Source organism: Echiichthys vipera (genome assembly GCF_963691815.1).
Source record: "Echiichthys vipera genome assembly, chromosome: 4".
Lineage (NCBI taxonomy): Eukaryota > Metazoa > Chordata > Actinopteri > Perciformes > Trachinidae > Echiichthys > Echiichthys vipera.
This window is the reverse complement of record NC_139829.1, coordinates 9,039,294-9,061,736: the sequence shown is the minus strand read 5'-3', so window position 1 is coordinate 9,061,736 and position 22,443 is coordinate 9,039,294. Positions and strand designations below refer to the sequence as shown.

Below are 22,443 nucleotides of genomic sequence, written 5' to 3'. Positions count from 1 at the left end.
ATCACATTTTCAGTGGAGGTTTGTTTGCACTTGATAAAAGTGTATCCTTCCAGCACTTGACATGACGAAGTGACAAGAAATATATGAAACATGCACAAGAAGATAACCCCTGTCTATGTTCCCAATGCATGCATTTTGGAGGAGTTCCGGTGCTTATGTAGCCTTTGGTGATTTCCATTTAAGGAGTTGTTTGTTAGAATTAATGTGAAGTGACAGATATAGCTGCTAGTGTATTGAAGTGTGGAGCTCTGGCATTTCCGACAGCTCTTGGCTCAGACCAACATTTAAGCAATTGTAGCTACTATGATCTGTTGAGTAGCATGAGTAAGATATAAAAAACTAAACTAGTGATACATTAAGTTGTAAAGAGGGAGAATCAAAGCTTGTGTGTAATAAAATCATTGTTGATGCGGTGGATACTTCAGTTCTGCAGATAGATCCACCACATCTATTCAGTGGCACAGATTACATACATTAAAAGCTTCGATTAGAAAATAAAGTTGGGCTTTTAGTTTGAATACAGAAAAATAACACTAAATGTCGATTAAAAAACAAGCAAAAAATACTGTTCAACGAGGTAAGTGATTTTGTATGCAGAGGATTTTCATGGAGCTGTTATCAGGGAGGAACCAGCTAGTTGGAGAACTCCCCCAGCTGGTATTTCATAACTAATATATGAGTCAGACTCAGAGAGGCTTCATTTGGTAAATTATTATATCTGCGTCACATCAATGACCTGAGTCAGACCAAGGTTAACTGACCCTTATTCAAGCCTCCTTTTGCAAACTCAAACAAGCCTGGTCATGACAATTCAGATATGACCTGGGTCAGAAAGCTGAGGCACACACACCAGTCCAGTTGCCCACCACAAAACTCATGTTTCGTACTTGAATTCCTTGTTGTACAGTATGTTAGTACATCCCAATAACAAATTACAGTTTACTGATTTGGCCTGCAGTAAACGTAACATTTAAAAATCAATCAAAACCCAACCATTAAAGGTTGAACATGTAGAATCTTTATTAAAGCTATATATTTTTTCAAAAATAATAAACCCACTCATAGTTTTGAGGGGTACATGATTATGGGTTTGACAATGATTTTCTTTCACATTCTGTTTACATTGTACCAGTCAATAGCGGACGGCATTGCGTGTTGCCAGGGTTGTCTGTTGTTGGGTGCAGCTACTGTAGGCTGGCACTGGGTGAAATGGAGTTTGCCAATCCTGCAGCTGCTTAGGAGCCTCACTGAAGGGGTGTTATTTGTCCTAGCAGTTGAGTGGCCGGAGACAGGCAAAAACGTTCGATGTGTGTGTGTATACATACACACACACACACACACACACACACACACACACACACACACACACACACACACACACAAGTGGCGTTTAGGTATATGGACATTCCGGCAAAAAAAAAAGATCCTATCATTTGTTTACATGGATGCATGGGCTACAATCTGCTTCCTGGGAGTGACAATTGAATCACGCATGTGTTTAATCTTCACAGTTTAATAAGTTACTGTACAGCACCACAGCCTCATAAACCAAGTGTAAAGTGTTGTTAGGGTATTGAGCAATACAGTTGTTGATTAGATTAGATTAACTTCTTTGCCTTAGGCAAGCCAGTTGTAGCATGCCAGCTATCAAGATATTACAAAAAATGTATATGATAAATTTGTTTGGAAAAATGCCTAAAAAACTAAATGATATCAAATATGGGGAAATACTGGGCTGGACAAAATCACAGAAAAAAACTGATGTAAGGGACTGAGGCTATGTTCATAAACAGACATTTCGCCGTCTCCATTTTTCAAAAAATAACATCATGCACACCTGTCTGATTTTTATTTTCAGGGTGAATAGGGAACTTAATCTTGTTTCACTATTCACACAACTTTTTCCTTTACTGTTTGTGCACAGCCATACGCACAAAGGTTTGCATGGGGGCTGAGCTCAGCAGAGTCTTGTCGGTCGCTCCATGTGAAAGTGTATGAAGGATGTAACACTTTACATGCTTTTCCCTTCAATGTTACTGCTTGCATTCACAACACAGCCCTACTGGCATTTTCCCTGAAACGTAGCATGTCTTTAGGTGGGAAATTGGCTGACAGATTTCCTTGAATATTGGTCTCACATTTTCCCAATGCAACAAATTTTGCTGAATATTTCAGGGATAGACTGCACGTGTGAACCGCTTATGAGAGCAGTGAGAGTGAACCAAAACAGTAAACCTGTGGCCTGGACAGATAAACAACCAACAGAAATGAACTATAAACACCACATACAGCTCCACTCTAGCCACAGGCAAATTTTGTTTCTAATTTGCAAAGGGAAATTGGGGAGTTATTTTTGTGTGGCACACAATACACCTGAGTACAGCAACACATGGGCACACAGACTTATTGCTCGCTACTTACACGATGTGGGCGCTGGGAATGAAAATTACAACTGCACTGGTCTGTAACTCTAACTACTAGGTGGGGGGTCACAAGCAAGAAGCAGCTCCGAGTTCCTGCTACTTGGTGTTGAAACAAGCCAGTAAGTGATTTGGCCATCTATTCAAGATCCCTCTTAGACCATTTCTCTTTGCAGTTTTTCCGGGCACATCCAACAAGCAGCAGAGCCAAAGGAAAACCAAGAACATCTTGGAGAGATTTTATGTTCTTTATAGTCTGAGGAAGCATCAGGATTCTCATTCAATCAACATAGTTAGGTGATGTGAAATTAAACCACATTTGAGTTGACATGAAAAACAGCAAATGTTTCTAATTGTTTCAAATGGCAGCTGTGATTAGAGTTCAACAAGACCACTGTTTTGTAACACACATCCAGTAATGTTTGGAGTTGCAGATTCCAGTAGATGATGTAATCCAGTTGGCTGCTGCCACAAGAAAAAACAACACAATTTACCGACAGAAAGCCCCTTTCTAGTTAGGACAGAAGGATTACTTGTGCTGTTAGGAATTTCTATTATTTTGTCCACTCTTCCTTATTTTCAAATTGTAAAACATCCCACCATAGACTTAATGCTGCACAAGTTAACTTGACATTTTGCTCCACAGGTATCAGTCCACCCAGATTTTGAACATTTTGAGACATCAGGGTTACACATAACATTGAAATGATAATATCACTGTGAGGCAGATCTTAACTACAGTTGCATGTAGACTTGATGTCTCAAGATGATATACAGCCATGCTAGCGGGCCTGCACTTAAAAGGGCTTTGAGCTAACATCCTGATTCTAAGCATGTTGTATGGTATATAGTGTGTTCACACTAGTGTGTGAGTACACAGAGCAGACAGCATGCATACTAAAGTTAAGTGCTGTAGACACACACACTATTCTCGCACAATGCAATGCACAAATGAATAATAAGGAGGATCTCAGGCACTTTGTTAAGAAATGTGGGTGGTTATTCTACAATGATTAGTATACGTACTGTATATAATTGGTTTGTTGTATGGATTGGGAGACAGCAATAATTTAGAGTTCACCAACTTAGCTTAACATTTTAGCAACATAACTAAACACAAAGTACAACTGAGGCTGATGGGAATATCACTCATCAAACATAAACATGCATACCATGCACACCCTCCCTTCTCTCATCTTTTACACTGATGCATGCAAATCGTAAAGTATATATATGCAGTACACATATACACAGTATGTTACATAAACGCGTTTGTGCTTTGGGCATTATTTCATGTGTATTTAGGTGCTTTGCAGAAAATTTCCAAAACAACACCAGCACACAATGCAAGATATACAACTGTTTATTCAAATATATTTATAATTTGTATAAAAATATAGAAAAATAGATATTCTGTATATATATGTGCGTTGCTTTTCCAACACCAGCAAGAAAAGACATGTAAACCATTGCAGCCACCATTGATGTGCACACATATTGATTCTCATTTTTTTGATCAAGCAAAGTCAGCATTTCTGCCATCCAATCAGTGTACTGGACCATGAATATTGTTGCGTTAAATAACCCCCAGATCTTCTTCACAGCCATACAGTAGTCAATACCTCCTTCCCAACGTAAATACCAACGCATCAAATGCATTTGAGAAACAAGTTCACGTTATAGGGAAACTTTCAATTTAACACATAAAGATTAGTTTACTGGTCATGCAAAGTACTAGTCAGCCTTTGAAAACAGTTGTTTAATGTCTTCTAGGTCAGGAGGGGTGTGAAAAAATAATCATAATCTTTGACTGGGAGGCTTTTAACAGAAAGTTACAAACTAGATCAGATTTAGGATCTAGTGTTTTGGGGAGCTTGATCCATACATGGTCACTGCTGCCTCACTTGTCATTCCTCTTTAATCTGTCTTTTCAAAGTCCTCAACTTCAGGCTTATGGCATACAGTACGTAATTGCAAGAGAACCCTCTAATGAAGTTTAACAAGAAGAAACATAGCCACCCATGAATAACAAAATATCTAAGTTAACTCCACTGTGTAGAGAGGAAGACGCCGGCAAGGAAATCTTGAGTTATGTGGTAGAGGGTGAAGCTCAGCGGGTGGTGGATGGCTGCTGAACAAACAAAACAGAGAAGAAGAGTAAGGGACGGTTTTACCAATAGATGTATATAGTAAATCAGATATTAAGATGATTCGAGAGATGAGATAAAGCAAGGAGAGAGAAGGACGCTCAGTGTCATTGTCAAATTTCAGTAACATTAAGGGTTGTGCATGTGATGCCACCACACATGGTCACAGTGACAAAGTCTGGATCTGCCAACATGTGTTCAAATGAGGGCAAAATGTGTAAAAACTATGAAAAGAATAAGGAATAGGAGTTAATGAGCTCACAAGTGGGAAAACGTGTTTATAAAATGTCAACGTATATGCAACAAAGGACATTAAAAATATGTACAATAAAAATTAACATTGGTTAGAATAATAAAAACATACCGTCATTTTAACTGATCTCTGACCAGTTTACAGGCCTCAGGGGCGCCACGAAGGCAGAAAAAGGTTCCGTTTTCACCTAATGAGAGGTATTGTTGGGGCTCTGCCACAGATTGCAGGCCGTAATGATCGCCGGCCTTCAGATCGATCTTCTCAAACCAGTGGCATTTTGGTAAATCACTTGCTGTACAGTTGGTGTCAAGTTTGTGCAACTGTGAACACACCAAAACACAATGGTAAATGGACTTGTACTTATATCGCACCTTTCTAGTATTTGCGCTTTGACACTACTCGTCACATTCACTCATTCACAGACATTCATGCACTGATGGTAGAGGTTTAATTGCTCATCATCTAATATAATCAACAAACCACATTCACACTTTGACATGCAAACCGGGGGAACATATACATTATATTGCTATTATTGTTAAAGGTTTATATTTACCTTCAGTTCTTTTCCATCCACCTTTGGGAAATAGTCACCATCCTTACGATGGAAACAGAAAGCAAGTTGTTTTTTCTCGTTCTCTATCCGTCTCCTTATGTATACATAAAGTTCTAAAAGCAGAAGGACATTTGCATTGAGTCAAAAACGTTTAGCATAATGATGAGATCAAACACAGCGACGGGGGTTATATAAAGACTTTTTGTGATATATAGATGAATGGGGCATCACCTGATTGGCTGGTAAGAGCACACAGCCTCGGTCCTTCAATTTCCTTTCTGACTGTCACATATTTCCCATCGTCAGTCTTCAGAACACATTTCTCAGTGCCGTGGACCATGCTGTCCCTTCAGTGGCCCTCTGACATGAGGGGAAGGAAAGAAAAAAACCTTTAATAAGTCAGAAACACAATCTGCAGTCCTGCAGTCTGGACCAGGTTAGATGAATGGGATGTTGCTTGCCAAGAAGACCAAATGCAGCAGTTTTTAGGATTATAAAATTGTCTTTCAGTTGATTTAAATCTGTTGCACTCATCACAGAGCAGCAGGAACAATATGTGCACTCCATATAAAGGATCTACTAGTAGCTTCCTGCTCCTTAATTATTACTGGATCAGATGTGATTGATTGTAAACAGTGCTCTGTGCATTTCTGTATATCACTTTGGTAAACAAATCAACTCCCCTTTGTGTAGCTGGATTTGTGATTCTGACAGCATGATGCAATCTATCACAGCTGCTCTCCCACTGCAGTACCTGCATTGCATTATGTCTTACTAATGAATTAATGCCAGATTGTTCAGGAGTCAAAGCTAAGTCGGTGGTGAAATGATTAAAGTGCTGTTAGGTTACTTTTTATATGTGTTTACATTTTGACTCTCCTACATTTGAAAGGCTAATATTGGACTTAATTGACTCAAGTATGTTCAGTAGACAGCTACAACTGCTGTAGATTGACAGATTTGTTGCATGTAAGGGCAGCCACTAACATTATTTTCAATTATTACTGGTTGATCTTGATTAAATATTTAATTTTATAGCCAATTAAACCGGACAATAAAAATTGTCCTTAACAATGTTCTGAAATCTACTTCAACGTCTGTATTGTTTTCATGTCTTCAAAATGACATTTAACACATATAAAAGCCGTGAATCCTCCCATCTGATAAGAGAGCAGCAGAGAATCTTTGAAAATAAAAAAGATAGGCACTATCAATATTTTATAATGGCAATAGTTCCTGATACATTTTCAGATAATCAGCTTATCATTTCATCCACTAATCCTTCTTCCCTCTTGTGCATGTGTTTCAAACAACAGTCCAAACCGTAAGTGTTTTTTTCTGTTTACTGTAATCTAAGCCAAGGGTTCATTGATGAATCTGTCTTTAAAGCATCATATTCTTAAGCTCTTTGTGGTTTGCATTGACTACGTTATTTTACAGTAGTAATTATAGCTATCTCAAGTACTTCACTATTGGAACTAAGTAACTTACAGGACTTGAGTGAATGTACTTAGTTACATTACACACCTGCAATAACACCCAACCATGTTTCTGCATAATGATCACTTGGACTACATTTCGCTGATAATCAATACTTATTTCAGTAACACACTCAACGCAGGACATGCATTGTCTTTCTAAAGTTGTGCTGCTTTAACTAAAGTAATGGATCATTTTCTCCCACCGCTGATTAAAAGTATTTGAACTTTTCACTTTCTCTTCCCGCGGTGCCAACTTGGCTGGAGAGTTTATGAATATCAACAGCAGCAGACTGCAAAACTTATTAGACACCAGATACAGTTAGAGTTAGATGAATTCTATTTTTGCATTAACTTCGTAAACATGTCTCTCCAAGACTGGAATTATTAGGCTACATCTTTGAAATGCTGCAGAATAATAATGATAATAATAATAATAATGACTCGTGCACTAACTCACACCAAAGCCTGGCTATTACAGGGGAGAGGAATGCAAAGGCAACGTGCAAGATTAAAACGACGCCCTTACCTTCGGTGATCGAGTCTTGAGAACGTGTAAAGTCCTGTGAAGTCAGACCTGTGGGCGGCAGAGGACGTAGTGGCGAGCAGCGGGGACCGCAAGGCTTTAAATAGCTGCCGCCTCACACGGAGATTTGATCATGTGCCAGCAGGACGCGGTGATGGGGTGGACCGACAACTCACAGTTCTTGCAATGAAAAAAAAGTCTATAGTCACGAATAAATTGACTGTATATGAATATATCAACTGTGGGCGACACGATGATGTGGTGGTTAGCACTGTCGCCTCACAGCAAGAGGGTTCCTGGTTCAAATCCCGGCTGGGGCCTTTCTGTGTGGAGTTTGCATGTCCTCCCCGTGTCTGCGTAGGTTCTCTCCAGGTTGTCCGGCTTCCTCCGACAGTCCAAAGACGTGCACGTGTTAGGTTAATGGATGACTCTAAATTGCCCGTAGGTGTGAATGGTTGTCTGTCTCTGTTCGTCTCTATGTGCCCTGTGATAGACTGGTGTCCTGTCCAGGGTGTGCCCCATCTCACGCCCGATGTCAGCTGGGATCGGCTCCAGCCCCCCCGCGACCCCGACAGGGACAAGAGGTTGAAGATGGATGGATGGATATCATATGTATCTGCACCACATGTTCCTGATGCAAAAAGAAAAGAAAAAACTTTTTTCCCCAAGAATAACCGTAGTCCATATTTTCCTTTCTTGCTGTTTTTTTTTTAAGTTAATTTTAAGTTGACAGGCATCTCTTTATCTCTCCTTGTAGCCATAAACTGACCCACTATTATAAACACCGGACTCCATATGGTCAATACACACAGGGCCGGATTAACAAACAAGGGGGCACTGGGGTGAAAAACTGAACCGTGGGCCCCTACTGATCCCCACTCTCGGGTTGGAAAATATTGAAATCCCCCTACTGATGATACTGCTTTAACAAAAACAATGATGGACATGAAAACAGGATGAAAAGCAAGCTGACAAAAGAGTTCTCACTCATCCTGGCATAGTAAGGATGCTTTTCTACACTGTGACAAGAGTGTGCGGATGAAGCGGATTACCTTTTTAAACATTTAGCAGCTGGCTAACAGAGTCCGCAGCGGTGCTCATTCCGGGCACTGGTGTTGTATCAACGTACATCACTTACAGCCAACAGCGAGGGCAAAACAGCATCACCAATCGGTTTTAACAGACTTTGTTGAGTAAACCTTGCCTTTTACATTCATAAGCAACGTATCCCTCATCGTGTTGACAAAAACATTCTGCAGGTTGAATTAACGCACACCTTGAGCTGTGTCTCAAAACAATGCTGTGTTGTTGGAAGTCCTTGAAAAGTTCTTAAATGTGATGTTAATGAGGGTGTCGGGAAACCATGTAGATGCCTGTTCTGTTATTTTAGTCGGTATAATTGTGATATATTCCTAAAAAAACATGCTTAAACACAAATGCACCAATCAAATTACAAACACTGGGAAAACTGAATATTCAGGTTTCATCTTTCAGAAGTCTGCTGTTGCTGAACCAAGCTTGCCTTGCAAGACCATCCTGATCAATTGTATTTTACATGCAGAGCAGTCTGGTAACTTGCGGCAAAGAAAGTTTGGAGAAGTTTGCCCAAGCAACCAAACCAATTAGTGTTGGTTTGTAGGAAGCTCCAAATGTGAAACAAGAAGCGACGGTTCAGTGTAAACTACATGACCGCTTCCGCGGATGAGATGAGCGCAGCTATCGAGCTAGCTGCTCACTAACTCTTTTTTCTCTTGGATCCTTCTCTTGAATATGGACCAGGCACCTGAAATTGTGCCTTTGATCCGTAAATTCATGTTACACACACGGCAAATATCCTTTACCGACATGTTGTTTACTTTCTGAGCTTTGCCTCAAAGTTCTATTAGTATGTCACACGCTTTGTTGATCTGATTGGTTGATTTGGCCCAATAGACGGATGGTTTATCCAATCAGCAACCAGTATTTTTGCCTCTTCCCCAAAGATCTCCAACCGAAAGTTCTCAGATGGATATGCAGAACAAATGCGAAATATGTGAGTCAATCCATCTGGTGGAGTCAGGTTAGAACCGAGCAGGCAAACATGAAAAAGAGCGTCTACCTTATAACATTTATAGTGTCTACCTTATACGAGGTAGGATTTCACATACAAGGAATGTCCTTGTGGTGTTTTGGTTCAATAAACATAGTAAGACAAGCAAGTACAGCAAAAATCAAAAGACAAATATAAAATGTGACAATAAATATATGAAACCAAGTACCACACAAATATGTACGGTATGTCTGTTTTACAATGAAAGAGTTGTACAGCTTTAGAAGTCGTCGTTATGTGGAAAATATTGTCCAGGTAAAGTGCAAAAGTTCTCAGGGTGGAGTATTAAAAGAATATGTACAACACAGTTATAACACTGATAATTTCTAATATGAGAATTTTAGCAGGCTGGTGCGTCAAAAGACCCGTGGGAACCAGCTAAACTTCATTTTCGCACATGAACAAAAGCTTCAAGGGTTTTCACAATTCTTATTCTTAATCCTTTTTACACATTCCACTAAATTCACAGAATAGTGCCTGGCTAGCCTAATTGTGCTCTCTAATTACATTGATCCAAGGAAAGTACGACCCATTGACTATGTAAATGCAGTCTTTAAACGAGAAACCAGATCACACCAGCTGCATCTCCAAATCTGGCCAGGGTGTAAAATGGGGGGAATGGCCCCATCCTTACTTCCTGCCACCCTACTCCCAGGGCCCTTGCTAGGACTACACACCCATATTTTTAACTGGGCCATCATTTTAATCGAGGGGTGGGGGGCTTAGTTGCTCGGATCACACCCATTTTCATCTTCACACCTGTAAACACACAGCAAAACCACCTTTGATAGTTTCCACTGCAGTAATTGTCTCACCACATTTTACCATTATGACACACACACACACTCACAATGTGGGTGGGTTAATTTATATTGTGATTCAGTGAAATAAATGCAGTGGGGCTGTCAGGGTCCCGGGCTGGACTATTATGTTTATAAGTAGTTTATTTCACTCAGCTGCTGATTAATAAGACAACAATTTCAAAACCAGTTAGGCAATCTGACATCCACTGTTTTGAACATTTCCATTCTTCCGGGGCACACACAGGCACAACCCTTCATCTACTGTAACTGACACAGAGATGTATCAATAATCCCTGTGGCTCACTTAAAAACAAGACAGGGTTGCTAAAATAATACAAATGCATTAAAACCTCACAGAACCTCCTTCTGGTGGTCAACAGGGCAAGTGTACCTGAGTGCCCTGCTCACTGTGCCCGAGTGAAGTGACCATGACCAACTAATCATTTTCCGGGAGGAACATCCATGTACATGATAGTTTGGCAGCTTATTATGGAAAACTTAGCCAATATAACCCTTAAGTTGACGCCCCTCTGCACAGAATCCATCCATGAGTAAATTCCCAGAAAACCAAGAACATTTAGTGCCTTGTGACAAAGTAAAAATAGTACCACAGGAAAAGTTTATTTTTTTCATTCAAGCGAATGACGTTTGAAGTTTCATTTCGTCATTTCAGTGATGTCTACAAAAAGGAAGACTATTAAAATCACAGAAAAACAAAATGTTTTGAAATTATATTATGATATAGAGACATGTATATTTTGGTCTTCAAACAAAACATCAGTTAGTAAAGAATTGTCATTGCTGGATCAACCAACTAGACATTCTTTGGGCAAACACTGTATATGAAGGCTCCGATATATTAACAACAATGTAATTATGAATAATATGCATCTTATTATTCAATATAAACTGAATTATCAAAACTATGCTGCAGAGATGGATTTTTCCACTCACGTAGAATCTGGTGAATACGGGCACGTAGGCAGCTACCGACACAAAGAAACGGAAGTCATCTTGAGTCATCTTTGCGTATTATTTTTTGGCTCTATCAATTTCATTTTTTTGCAACAATTGGATTACGCCCTTTATAGGTGTGCCAAAACCTTTCAACAAGTTTTCATGTTGTGTCATATAGTCAGTTTCTGTTATAGAATAAGTCATGCGCGGCAAACACGAAACTTCAGATCCCTTGCATGTTGCACTTCAGATTGATTCTGGTTTTTCAAGATAGTGGGTTTTTGTTTACTTTGATACTACCTGCTGCGTAGGGGAGTCTACGTGACAGATAAGGAATAATAGAGCACAAGGTATGTATAGGTTTACGAAAGACATTTATTTTACATTACTATGTACACCACATTATTCGATGGAATAACAATACAGGGACCAAAATGATAAACTCAATAACTTCTTCATAAGCAAGTGTGAGAGATGCCTCACTTTATAAACAGCTCATTGACTCAAATGTCAGGCTCTTCTTTTCAGTGAAAGGTGGGATCAGACAGCAAAGTTTGCACTTAAACTTTACTTTTTTTTTCTCCCTGCCATGTGAGCAGGGAAAAAAGCTGTACATCTGAATTTTGTCTCAACCACAAACTGGTGTTGATGAAGTAGGAGCCTACATCTAAACACCTTTATCGTAGACGAGTTGCACGGATACTTTGTCTTGAAGCGCTTCGTTCTGTCTGTAGACGTACATCAGGGCGTTGTTAGCAGAAGGGCAGGTTTCCCCACCCCTCTGCTCTTCACTTCTCTCGTTATCCTCTTCGGAGATGAGATCATCGTAAGAGGCCACGCAGAGATCGTGGTCCTGGAGGGACGCTGGGTATCGGAGTGAGGATCTCTCGATTCGCACTGAGCGTCTCACTGGGGTAAAGAAGCGAACCTCCTGGCCGTTGACCCGCACCGGCTCTTTCTGCTGGCTTGGGGGGGCACTGAGAAAAAGGAAGAAAAACACATCAATTTCAATTTAATCCAGCTGCCAAGAAATAACTTATTGTGAGAAGGAATGCCAGCTGCAGTATCGTCATTTCTCTCTACTAAGCACTTTCCCTTCCCACAGTCTGCATATCAGAGAAAAGATGAGACATCCCTGTCTGTCACACCCTATTTGGAGAAGGGAATTACTGTCACACACTGAAAGTTTTTCACTTCCTTCTGGGCAGACATGTCTGTCACCAGTCATTAAAGAGATATTTGGTCAGCAATACATATTCTGTCTGGAATATCTCAAACTGTCTACACCCCTCTAAAAACCCCTATCATCATATGGGTGGAGGAAAAAAGACGTGCTGACTCAAGATGACTGTAAACTAGGGCTGCCCCGGATAAAAAATGTTAAGCTTCGGTATTAATCAACAGTGAAAAGATATTCATGAACAGTGATTATCTTCATTAAGTCACCTGAAAATAACACCAGGCTGTTGCAGTGTATATGTATATGTATATGTATATGTATATATATATATATATATATATATATATATATGCACATAGACCTCTACACACTTCAGACTGCTTACTTAGAATGACTCAGTCGGTTTCCAGCTGAGATGGACAGCACAGCTCTGCAGTGTTTCAGTGTAATTAATAAAGTAGCGGCTAGTGGACCGCTGCAAATATCAGCCTGCACGCACGATTTTAAAGCCCGGCATTGTTGAAACAGAGACGCATATGTTGGAAGCAGAGCAACGAGAATGAGAACTGCAGATCCCATGCTGCGCACCCAGCCCTAGCGTGAAGAGCGAAAAGCGACTGTAAATGACAGTAAGAGCGCACTCACACTGTCCTCCCGGACCGCGACCCGGACTTTAGGGTACTTGTCCCCCCTCCCTCTCCCCCCGCGCCCCAGTCCCGTTTGTACTCACACTGCCAGGGCCGGCCAATGCCTCTTGCTGTCCATACGCCATCACGCCGTATCACGTCACACGCATTGATCGCGTGTGTGTGGCTTTGTTTACAAATCTTTCCACAGACCTCTGAGTTTTTGTGCGTCTTGTCGACTGTTTTTGAATATTTTCATCCGACCAAATCTGCAGTAAACACTCCACCTCCGCACCACACCAACGTGAACCTTTCACCGCCATTGTTGTTGTTGTTAAATGTCCGCGCATGGTCCGTCCTTCTATTTACATGTCCGAACAGGCGGACATACCGCTACTGCCGTAGGGCTTGTGCTCGTGCTCGCACACGTGCGCACGCTCGTGCTCGTACATGTGCAAACGGCTCCGCTAAAGCCCACCTCTTTCAAGCTGGCCGCAGTTGTGCGCGGAGCGGGTGCACTCACACTGCTTAAAGGTACTAGGCTTTAGCTGAAAAAACGGTCTTGGCCACGGCCAGAAGGACAGTGTGAGTAGGCCCTAAAACGCAGTCTCTCACACTGAGCTGAAATGGAGACACTGTGCTGCAACACATTCTTCCAGTTCAATTAAAGACTTTTTAAAGGATTCTGTTATCCTACAGTTTTGATAGTTCTGAAAAAAATCAAAAATATCCAAATCCCAAAATTGAAAACCGAAATCTACTTAATGAACGCACGTCTGAATAGTGGAATATTGCAGTCCAGCCCTACTGTGGACTGGCTGCATTCACTCTCCTCCACCACTTCGTAGGACCGGGGCAAAGTGGATGAAGATAGCTAGCCTCTTTCACTACCAGAAAACAAAACTCTGTCTCTTCACCGCACTAAAAGTGAGGCCATTTTGCTGAAGCCGTACCTGCGCAGTCAGTGGCGCTTAATAACTGGTCATGGTCATACATACAGTAGTACCCCAGAGTACTCCAGCATATCTAGGTTTCTCATAAACGGGATATGGGCTTATCAGAGTTTCTAAAAAACAGGATATGTCGTTATGCTCAAACGCATGAAAGGGATACTCATACTCATGTAAACACACTATATTGATAAAGAAAAGTAGGGTCTACATGTGTGTGTGTGTGAGTGTATATATATAAAAACATCACAAGCAAATTAAATAGAAGACACGGGTATTTTATCTTGACACTGTTGATTTCTTTGTGAGACATCGAAAAGTGAGGAAAACAGGTCACTTCCTGTGTGACGAGTCTGGTTGGATCTGACTGTTCAACCATGTTGCGATGATTGTCGATCTTATCATCTAAGAAAAACTCTACCATGCAGATAAAATAAAAAATTTAAAATGTAGCCTCATTCAGCTTTGGATCACTAACAAATGTCTTTTAATCCTCTCTACAAAGCAGACACATTTGCAAGAAATATATATATATATATATTTATATATATATATACAGTATATAGTTGCTGGAGGTTGTTATACTGACTCAGACATACCCAGGAGTTGCAGTAATCTTGTACTTGACGACAGACGAGTCTCCTTTCTCCCCACAGATAAGGGCTCTGACGGGTTTAGGAGTCATCATTGGGTTGTTGATACTCTCAGGAGTGCTTTCACCAATTGGAACTTGATCCTCATCTTTCTCGTTTTCTGCGGATGATGACATGATCATGAAAAGCTGAGTTAAAGTACTTTTTAAAACCTTATCGTTTGTATGACAGAGCATTAATTTAAAACTTACAAAATTAAATGAAACCGTAAACCTGTATACATACTTTGGCCAACAAGCTGTAAACACAACACTGACATATTACGATCTAATAAAGTGGCTGACTGGCTCAGGCCGACTGGGTCTTAAAAATAACAACTAAAAACATTTGGATTATCAGATTGATATCAGATGTGCAAAATCAGGGGTGCAAACTTGTCAAGGGTGAAAAATGTGACGTGCCTAAAACCTATCTCCTGCTTTACTTCACAGTGCACTGAAGCCCACTAAAAGCGAATTGGGGGATTTTGGCACAACACCGCTCTGCTCTACACGTTAGTTTCACATTACTCAGTCACGTAAATATGTTAAGTGGCCTGAAGCGTCTAAAAGTTAGGCATAAGGAATGAGATTGGTTGGATCAGTAGAACAGGGCTATTCCCATGGTAACATAGACATATGCGATGGCAACAGGTGACGTGACACAGATGACCGGCAGATTCTTGGATGAGCTGGACGAGCAGCTGCAAGACTATGCATTTGTGCAAGAGGAAAAGTAACTTCACTGATTATTTCAGAAGACAAAAGTAAAGTTTTGTTTCCTGTATCAAGTTTACAACCACAGTTTTAGTTAAAATGCTTAAATATCCCATGATATTTGCCGCAGTGACTTTACTGCGTATGTTACGGAAGCGCTAAATAAAAGACATCATTTAAAGGGCAACAGCCTTCAGGAGGAGTGAAAATTATCAATTCATGTGGTTAGCAGGTGGATGATGGTGGTGTGTCCGCCGATTTTTACACAAGCAGATCAGTTTCTTCAGCAGAAACCGCTCACTTCTCCAATTTCCTGAATCTGCCATACAAATAGCAATGCGCCTGGGCCCTATGTGTTTTTGCAGACAATACTAACAACTTTATCCAGATATAAACAAACGAGCATGTAGTGAAAAGTGTGCCGCCTGTAAATCAAATTATACCTACCATGCCTATGTGAGGGCTTTAACTTAACATTCAAGACAAATGTATCACAGTTTATGGCATGCATAGGACAAGTATAAGTCAGAAAGAAATGAGACCATGTTGATCCTGATTGAAATGTGATGTCAAACCCCAGTGGTTAAAAACAAGGCATGCTGCCCAACTACCTTGGATCTCGTCCTTCTTCTTCAGTATCTCAAATACCACAGTCCGCAGTTCGTCCACTGGCTACAATTAAACAGAAGCACAGACACTTAACAGAAACGTACAAAAACATCAAGCTGTCGTGAATAAATAATTTAAAAAAAAACCTGAACAATGGAGTGAAATCTCACTCTCTCAAACCCCTCTAATGTAATATACACACTGAGCAGGACGTATTGCATATATCAGCTCTGGTGTTATCAGTCGGTCGACAAAAAGAGTGAGACAGAGAAATCGGTGCACGCTCATCACAATATGAGTAAACAAAGTTGTTAGTTATGATTGCTACTATTTATTTTTTTCAGATCACTTAGATTACAGCCATTTGTCTTGTGACAGTGTAACAAACGAACAAACCACATGCTTCAGGTCAGTTTTTGGGAAGATGATTTAAAAGGTTTTGAGCCCTGGACTATTACTATTAACTATCATGTACCTTAGGACACTATAAACATTTCCCCAAATTCCCACAATCATCTATGGGTTTTTTTTGTTCGAAATATATGAGTTTGTAATGATATTATAGAATAAATTCCGTAAAATAATAACCATGCGCTTTTGTTGTTTTTTAATAATTGCTAAGAAATCTAATCCCTTTTATTTTATTTGTATAATTTGTTATAATTAAACTGTTATGTTTTATCAGTTGGAGGGAAAAAAACAACCACATCGGCATCCTGTATAGGTCATGATTTATAAAGATCAGCATTGGCCATAGAAAAACCCATATTGGCAGACCTCTAATGTAAACGCAATACTGCCAGACGCCAGGCCTGCTCACAAATTTTAAAGATTGTAAACTTTTGTTGCTCACAAAACACCTTCAAAAAAGGTACAGAGCTCTTACAAAAAATATAAATTTGAATATCATGGATATCTTACCTCCAACACAATACCAACAGCCTCTTCAAACATGGGCAGGACATCCAGGTTGCCCTCTTGCTCCATCAGGCGGGCCTGACAGATCCAGTATTTGGCAAACTTCTGGGACACTGCTGGTAGCCGGGAGAGAACCTGCTTCACCTGGTCTGGAGGGCATCCCTGAGGGTGCAAGGCAGGCTCACATCAAACTCATAGATCTAACTAAAGGGCTCTGCTTGTTAGCCACCCACACACCTGTAACTTTAGAATGGAGGAGGCTGCAAAACCGACGAATATGCCAAATTTACTTTTCCTTGGTGTTCATTTCTATAATTGGTTGACAATTTCAAACATTGTATGTATTATGTATAATAATAATGTTAAAAATTCTTTAATAAAGCTTTTTTTTTTTTTTTTAGAAAGAAGCCTTCTGAGTACATTTGCAGTCCTATTGGTGCAAGATTAATATAGAAAAGATTTCTCTGAATCTTTTTTACCATTATTAACACAAACAACTGTAACAATGTGAATCCCTTCCAGTGTAAACGTGCAAATATCTCAGCTCTATGTAGAACATCAAGCCTCTGAAAATGTCTAAAAATATTTGCCTTCCGCTGTGATCGAACAAACTAGTTCAGAATAAATTTCTCTTAATTTCTCAGATTATACAAAAAAAATCCTCAGTGTATGTACCTCTCCAAGCAATTTGATGCAGTCAGCAAGGGATCTGTCCACAGCACAGATGAGGGAGTGGGCCTCGTCTTCCTTAGTCATGGTGCTCCAGAAAGGCTGGGCCACGGTCTCAGTGCGCCTGACCTGAGGTTTCACTGGCATTGGAGGACGCTTGTAGGAAATGCCCTTGGCTTCCCGCCATTCCCGTAGTTTTTTCCTTGAGACCAGACAATAGAGCAGAGGGGCCAGTTAAAATTGACTTTTCTTACTGGATTTTGTAAAAGATTTTATGGACAGCACAGCAGAGAGATACAGGAAACACAGGGAGAAGTGGAAGAGGTCCCAGGGGAAACGGGGTTGACGCCTTTAACAATTTATTCTGGACTAACAACTCCTAGTTTCTACTTGATAATTACAAACCTTTAGGAAAATCATCTGCTTGTTGGACCAACCAGACCTCCATGACTAGTTATAAGTATTTATTTTACTTTCCTCAACAAACAAAATAGCATGTAGATGTACAAGAGAAGATTTGGGTATTGAAAATACACTGAACAATTTGTATAATGATATGGATCATTTGGAGTGCCCTGCTCATGTTCTATCTGGCAAATTGCCGGATTGCTGTTGCATGTTTCCACGGGATGCATACACATGCAATATTCATTTTCATCACCATCAATCAAATCTGAATTAGCGCCATCTTAAATTGGGTTGGAACACAAATCAATTGTTTGGGACATGAGCATCTTCCAATACCGACTCCTATTTTGATATTTAGATTTTCCTACAACTGAACAATGTTACTCGCTCCATAAAAACTCATGAAGCCACCCAGCTGAGGTATGTTTGACAGGCAAACTGAATCTCCCTTTAAGAAAATATATTCTGGTAAATCATGTGACACCATTCATCAACCCTTTGGTGTAAACGGAGGGTGAAATTGGTCCCTGTCCACCCACACAGATAAAAATCTGTCAACCAGAGTGACGTTAGAACCGTGAAATTGTCGTCTGTGCACGCCCGGAGATCTAATCAACCTGTACATTTCAACAGAACGCTTCAAATATGCTGCCAAATATCAAGTATCAAATCCAGTCATCTCTAGTTAATAAAACACAATGATAAAATACAACATGCAATGAGGGCTGCTGAATTTCTAACTCGCTTGCTCAGTTATTGGCACAAGATAAAGTTGAAATCAAATAAATACAAATATTGAATTATCACCCAGTCCTAAAGGAAAGTCTCCTTGTGAGTCATACAGAAATATAACCTGAGATATTACGGCTCTTCTTGTGCAATTTAAGATGGCGCTAATTCAGATTTGATTGATGGTGATGAAGATGAATATTGCCCCGGTGTATGCATCCTGTGGAGTACCAAAGTTACAAGCCAAACTCTAACCAATGGTCAACTATAGTGGACGCAGGAAACGTAATTCAATGGTTCCATATCATAGTTTCCTGCCATACCTTTCTACTTACATTCTTTCCTCCTGGGCAGCAGACAGTTTCTTTCCCTCAGTCTGGGGAATGGCCCTGACTGGAACCTTTGGTGTCTTGGTGTCTGTGGCCTGACTGGTACGGCTGATGGTTCTGCCAGGCCGTGGCACTGTCTGGGACATCACTGGAGCACTTGTTCTTGTTCTGGTCGTTTGTGGTGGAGGGGCATTTGCTGCACTATGTCCCTTCTTGCCATCTGTCGCGTTACATGTCTTGGTTTTCCCTCCGAGCTCTGCCACAGCAGCTTGCATCACCCCGCTGGCCGCTCTGGAACCGCACCTGCTCGCTGGCACCGAGGATGTTCGGGAGGCAACTTTGCATGGTTGGCTGTTTTTCTGTCCTTCACCCTCAGATCTCTGCGTTGTGGACTTGTCTGTGGGCTGACCAGCGGTTTTAATAGTTTTTGACATCCCTGTTATCCCCTCTGGCTTAATGGGTGCTGCCTTACACTTGGAGGAGGTGGATGTTGATTTCAGCCCACTGGGTAGTTGATGCTTACAAGATGGCTGAGAATGTTTACCTAAAAGTGGTTTAGAGTTAGGTCTGGTCTGATTTTTAACTTGGACCCTAGCTCTTGTTATCTCATGGTTGTTTAAAGCAGTGGTAGGTAATGTTGTCCTCTTGGAAACAGAAACTGATGACGAGGTGGTGGATCGCATCTTGTTGGTGGCAGTTGTGGCATGAGGGCCTCTGGCAGAGGTGTGCATTACGATTTGACCGTTTCTGGGCTGGGTCACTGCAGGAATAAGCCCTGTTTTTGTTTTGACCATGGGGCCGAGACTCATCCTGACACTGCCCGTCTTCATTTGACATGACCAGGTAGCACTGGAGCTACTGCTGTTTGCTTTTGTTACCACTTTACGAGGTGCATTTGAAGTGGCTGTGCCTGAAGATGGTACTCCTGTGTTTGGCTGCTTTTTGGGATGACTGACAACATTTGGTTTGGATTTGGAGGACAACACAGTGTACGTCCTTGTCAGCGTTGGATTTTGATTATGTTTTGGCTGTGTTGGGCAACCAGTTGTAGATGGACGATTAATATTCTGGCATCTGTTCAGCATGCCCACTTTTACATTCACTTTAGTGACAGCAAATGATCCTGCGGCAGGGTGTTTTGTGGATTGAGCAGTCACAGTTTGAATTTGTGTGTATTCATTCCTGAATCTGTCAGCTGGAGCCTTGTTTTCTTTTCCCATAACCTGTAAAAACAAAGAAATTGTCATTTTTATCCTATTATTATTCCAATCAATTCTGCTTATCAAGCTAAAACACCACGAAGTTAATGCTGAAATCATTCTTTAAAAAATTTTTTTTATTAAAGATTTAATTTAATTTAACTGTTCAAATAAGGGTCTGGATTTTGCCATTCTGACTCTTTGTTAGGAGGGGTATGTGTCTTACTGATGTCAGTTCTGGGACTGTAAATATTCTGATATGGTGAATATGCACTCTCACTCACTCACTCACATGAACACAAACCTGTTCAAAGGGCAAACCCACCTTTAGAGAAGACATTGCAGGCTTCTTAACCTGGCTGTCATCACGGAGATAGGGCCTGAGGAGTCAAATTGAGTTCATAATAAACATGCTAAACAAGTACACATGACTTTGATTTGTCATCCAAAGAGATGTTTTTCTTACTTGGGGTTGGGCTGTTTCAGCTTTCCTTTTCCTGCCAAGTATTCCATCAACTTCTGCTTACGCAGCTCTGTGACGGAATTCAGCAATGGTTACGTTCAATTGAACACTATTACATAACAATATTTGGAACCTCCCTTTAGGTTAACTTACCAACTAAACAAACAAACATTCACATCAACTTTTGCAAATACAGTAAGTGTACAACAGCCAACACTTAAACTACAGTTTTCCTTACTGGATGCAGCACGCAGAAAAATACAAATGACTTACAGACAACTGTAACAGCAGCAGCGGAGTCACTTAATACCCACAATAAGATCTCTGGCTGATATAGGCACTTCTCAAAGTCTGAAGTAGACGATCAGGGACACTTGCTGCCACCTGGCTGAAGGTTGATATACTGTATACGTTTATATATGCTGGGGGAAAATCTAAATTTGGAAAAAGGGCTGCATGCTAGAGCTTTAACAATTAGTTTAGTGATAAGCTGATCATCAGAAAATGAGTGTGCAACAACTCTGATAATTGATTAGTAATTTAAATAACAATTCAAGCTAAAGGGAAATCATTAGATGTGATGTTTAAGTGATCTTTAAAAGTGTTTGGGACTTTCTTTTCAACGTTTCTGACAGTTTTTAGAACAAATGATTCATATACAAACAATCTTTGATTTAAAAAAATACATGGCAGACCTATTGCATAACATATAGCTAATGTAGCACTTACTTAATGTTAACCAATAAGTCATATAGTACTATATCTCTCCAGCTGTGCCTTTTTGTATTTGAAAAGCTAATTCCCATTTCCCATTACGATGTATTAATTCTTTTAATGTTTAGTTTAGGCATACATTCATGCCTGGCAGATCAAACATACAAAACACTCCACTACCATTAAGATATATATTTGATCAAGATACTGAACAGGTTTCATCACTGGTTTGCAGCGCTTATTCCTAAAGTATGATTATAAAGGAGACGATTGAAACGAAAGGCATTGATCCAGAAAGTAATTTAGTATTATGGCGTTGTTTATCCTTCTTTGCCATTCTATGACAGTTTTTGGTGTTTTTTTGCTATAAAAAATGTCTCGGAAAATACAAATGTGTGATAAACAGATTTGTTTGTGTATATAAAAGCTATTGGTTACTGTTACTATTGACTGATATAATGAAAATATACTTTGCCTTAAGTATGTTTACTTTACTATGCATGTTCTATATTTAATTTGTATTTATTTACGTATGTGCCTTAATGTTTTGTCAACATAGCCTTGCCGCGTTGTAGGTCTATCATGTTTTTGAGAAATGCAAAAGTTGTAATGTACTGAATTGTTCTAAATGAAGTTTTGATGGAAAAGAAAAAGATCCTTCTTTGTCGAACAGCATCAGAAGAAGGGGACCTTAAGTTACTGCTTACATCCGAAATCCAACAACAATAACATAAAGCCTTTTGGACATAAATATAGGGTACCCGACCAGACCCATAATGTTAATTTATTTAACGTTACCTCGACGTGAAAATGCTACTTCACTGTAACTGGTGTTGGCGCTAACGTGGCTTATGCTAACCCAGAGGAGCTAACGTTAACACCAACTGACTAATGACTAAGATAGCTTACATGCTATTTTAACACGCACGCTAACCTTTTCTGGAAAGTATCGATACGGTCTCTGCTTCTTCCATATCGCTTAGTCTTCAATCCCCTCGACTTTGTCCTGTTTCGTTATGAAAATGGCTGGTTTGTTTGTGGTTGTTTACGATACACGTTACGTTAAAGTAAC

General features: G+C 40.2%; 1 protein-coding gene and 1 long non-coding RNA gene across 3 annotated transcripts; both read right to left on the bottom strand.

The window, feature by feature from the left end:
• Window positions 1–3,767: 3,767 nt before the first annotated feature.
• On the bottom strand, window positions 3,768–7,510 carry LOC310946300. 2 transcript variants are annotated; one of them, XR_014593183.1, is made up of 5 exons: window positions 7,384–7,510; window positions 5,608–5,736; window positions 5,377–5,489; window positions 4,932–5,140; window positions 3,768–4,551 (listed from the first exon to the last, which is right to left on the bottom strand). It is a non-coding gene; the product is annotated as an uncharacterized lncRNA (long non-coding RNA). The 2 variants fall into 2 exon arrangements; XR_014593184.1 differs by having other exon boundaries at window positions 3,768–4,548.
• Window positions 7,511–11,670: 4,160 nt separating this feature from the next.
• On the bottom strand, window positions 11,671–22,443 carry ckap2l (cytoskeleton associated protein 2-like). Its single transcript, XM_083911909.1, has 9 exons — window positions 22,306–22,443; window positions 20,661–20,727; window positions 20,520–20,574; window positions 19,002–20,218; window positions 17,536–17,731; window positions 16,864–17,022; window positions 15,945–16,005; window positions 14,585–14,738; window positions 11,671–12,206 (listed from the first exon to the last, which is right to left on the bottom strand). Exons 1-9 carry the CDS (start codon window positions 22,343–22,345, stop codon window positions 11,897–11,899), a joined length of 2,259 nt encoding a protein of 752 aa, XP_083768035.1. The 5' UTR covers window positions 22,346–22,443; the 3' UTR covers window positions 11,671–11,896.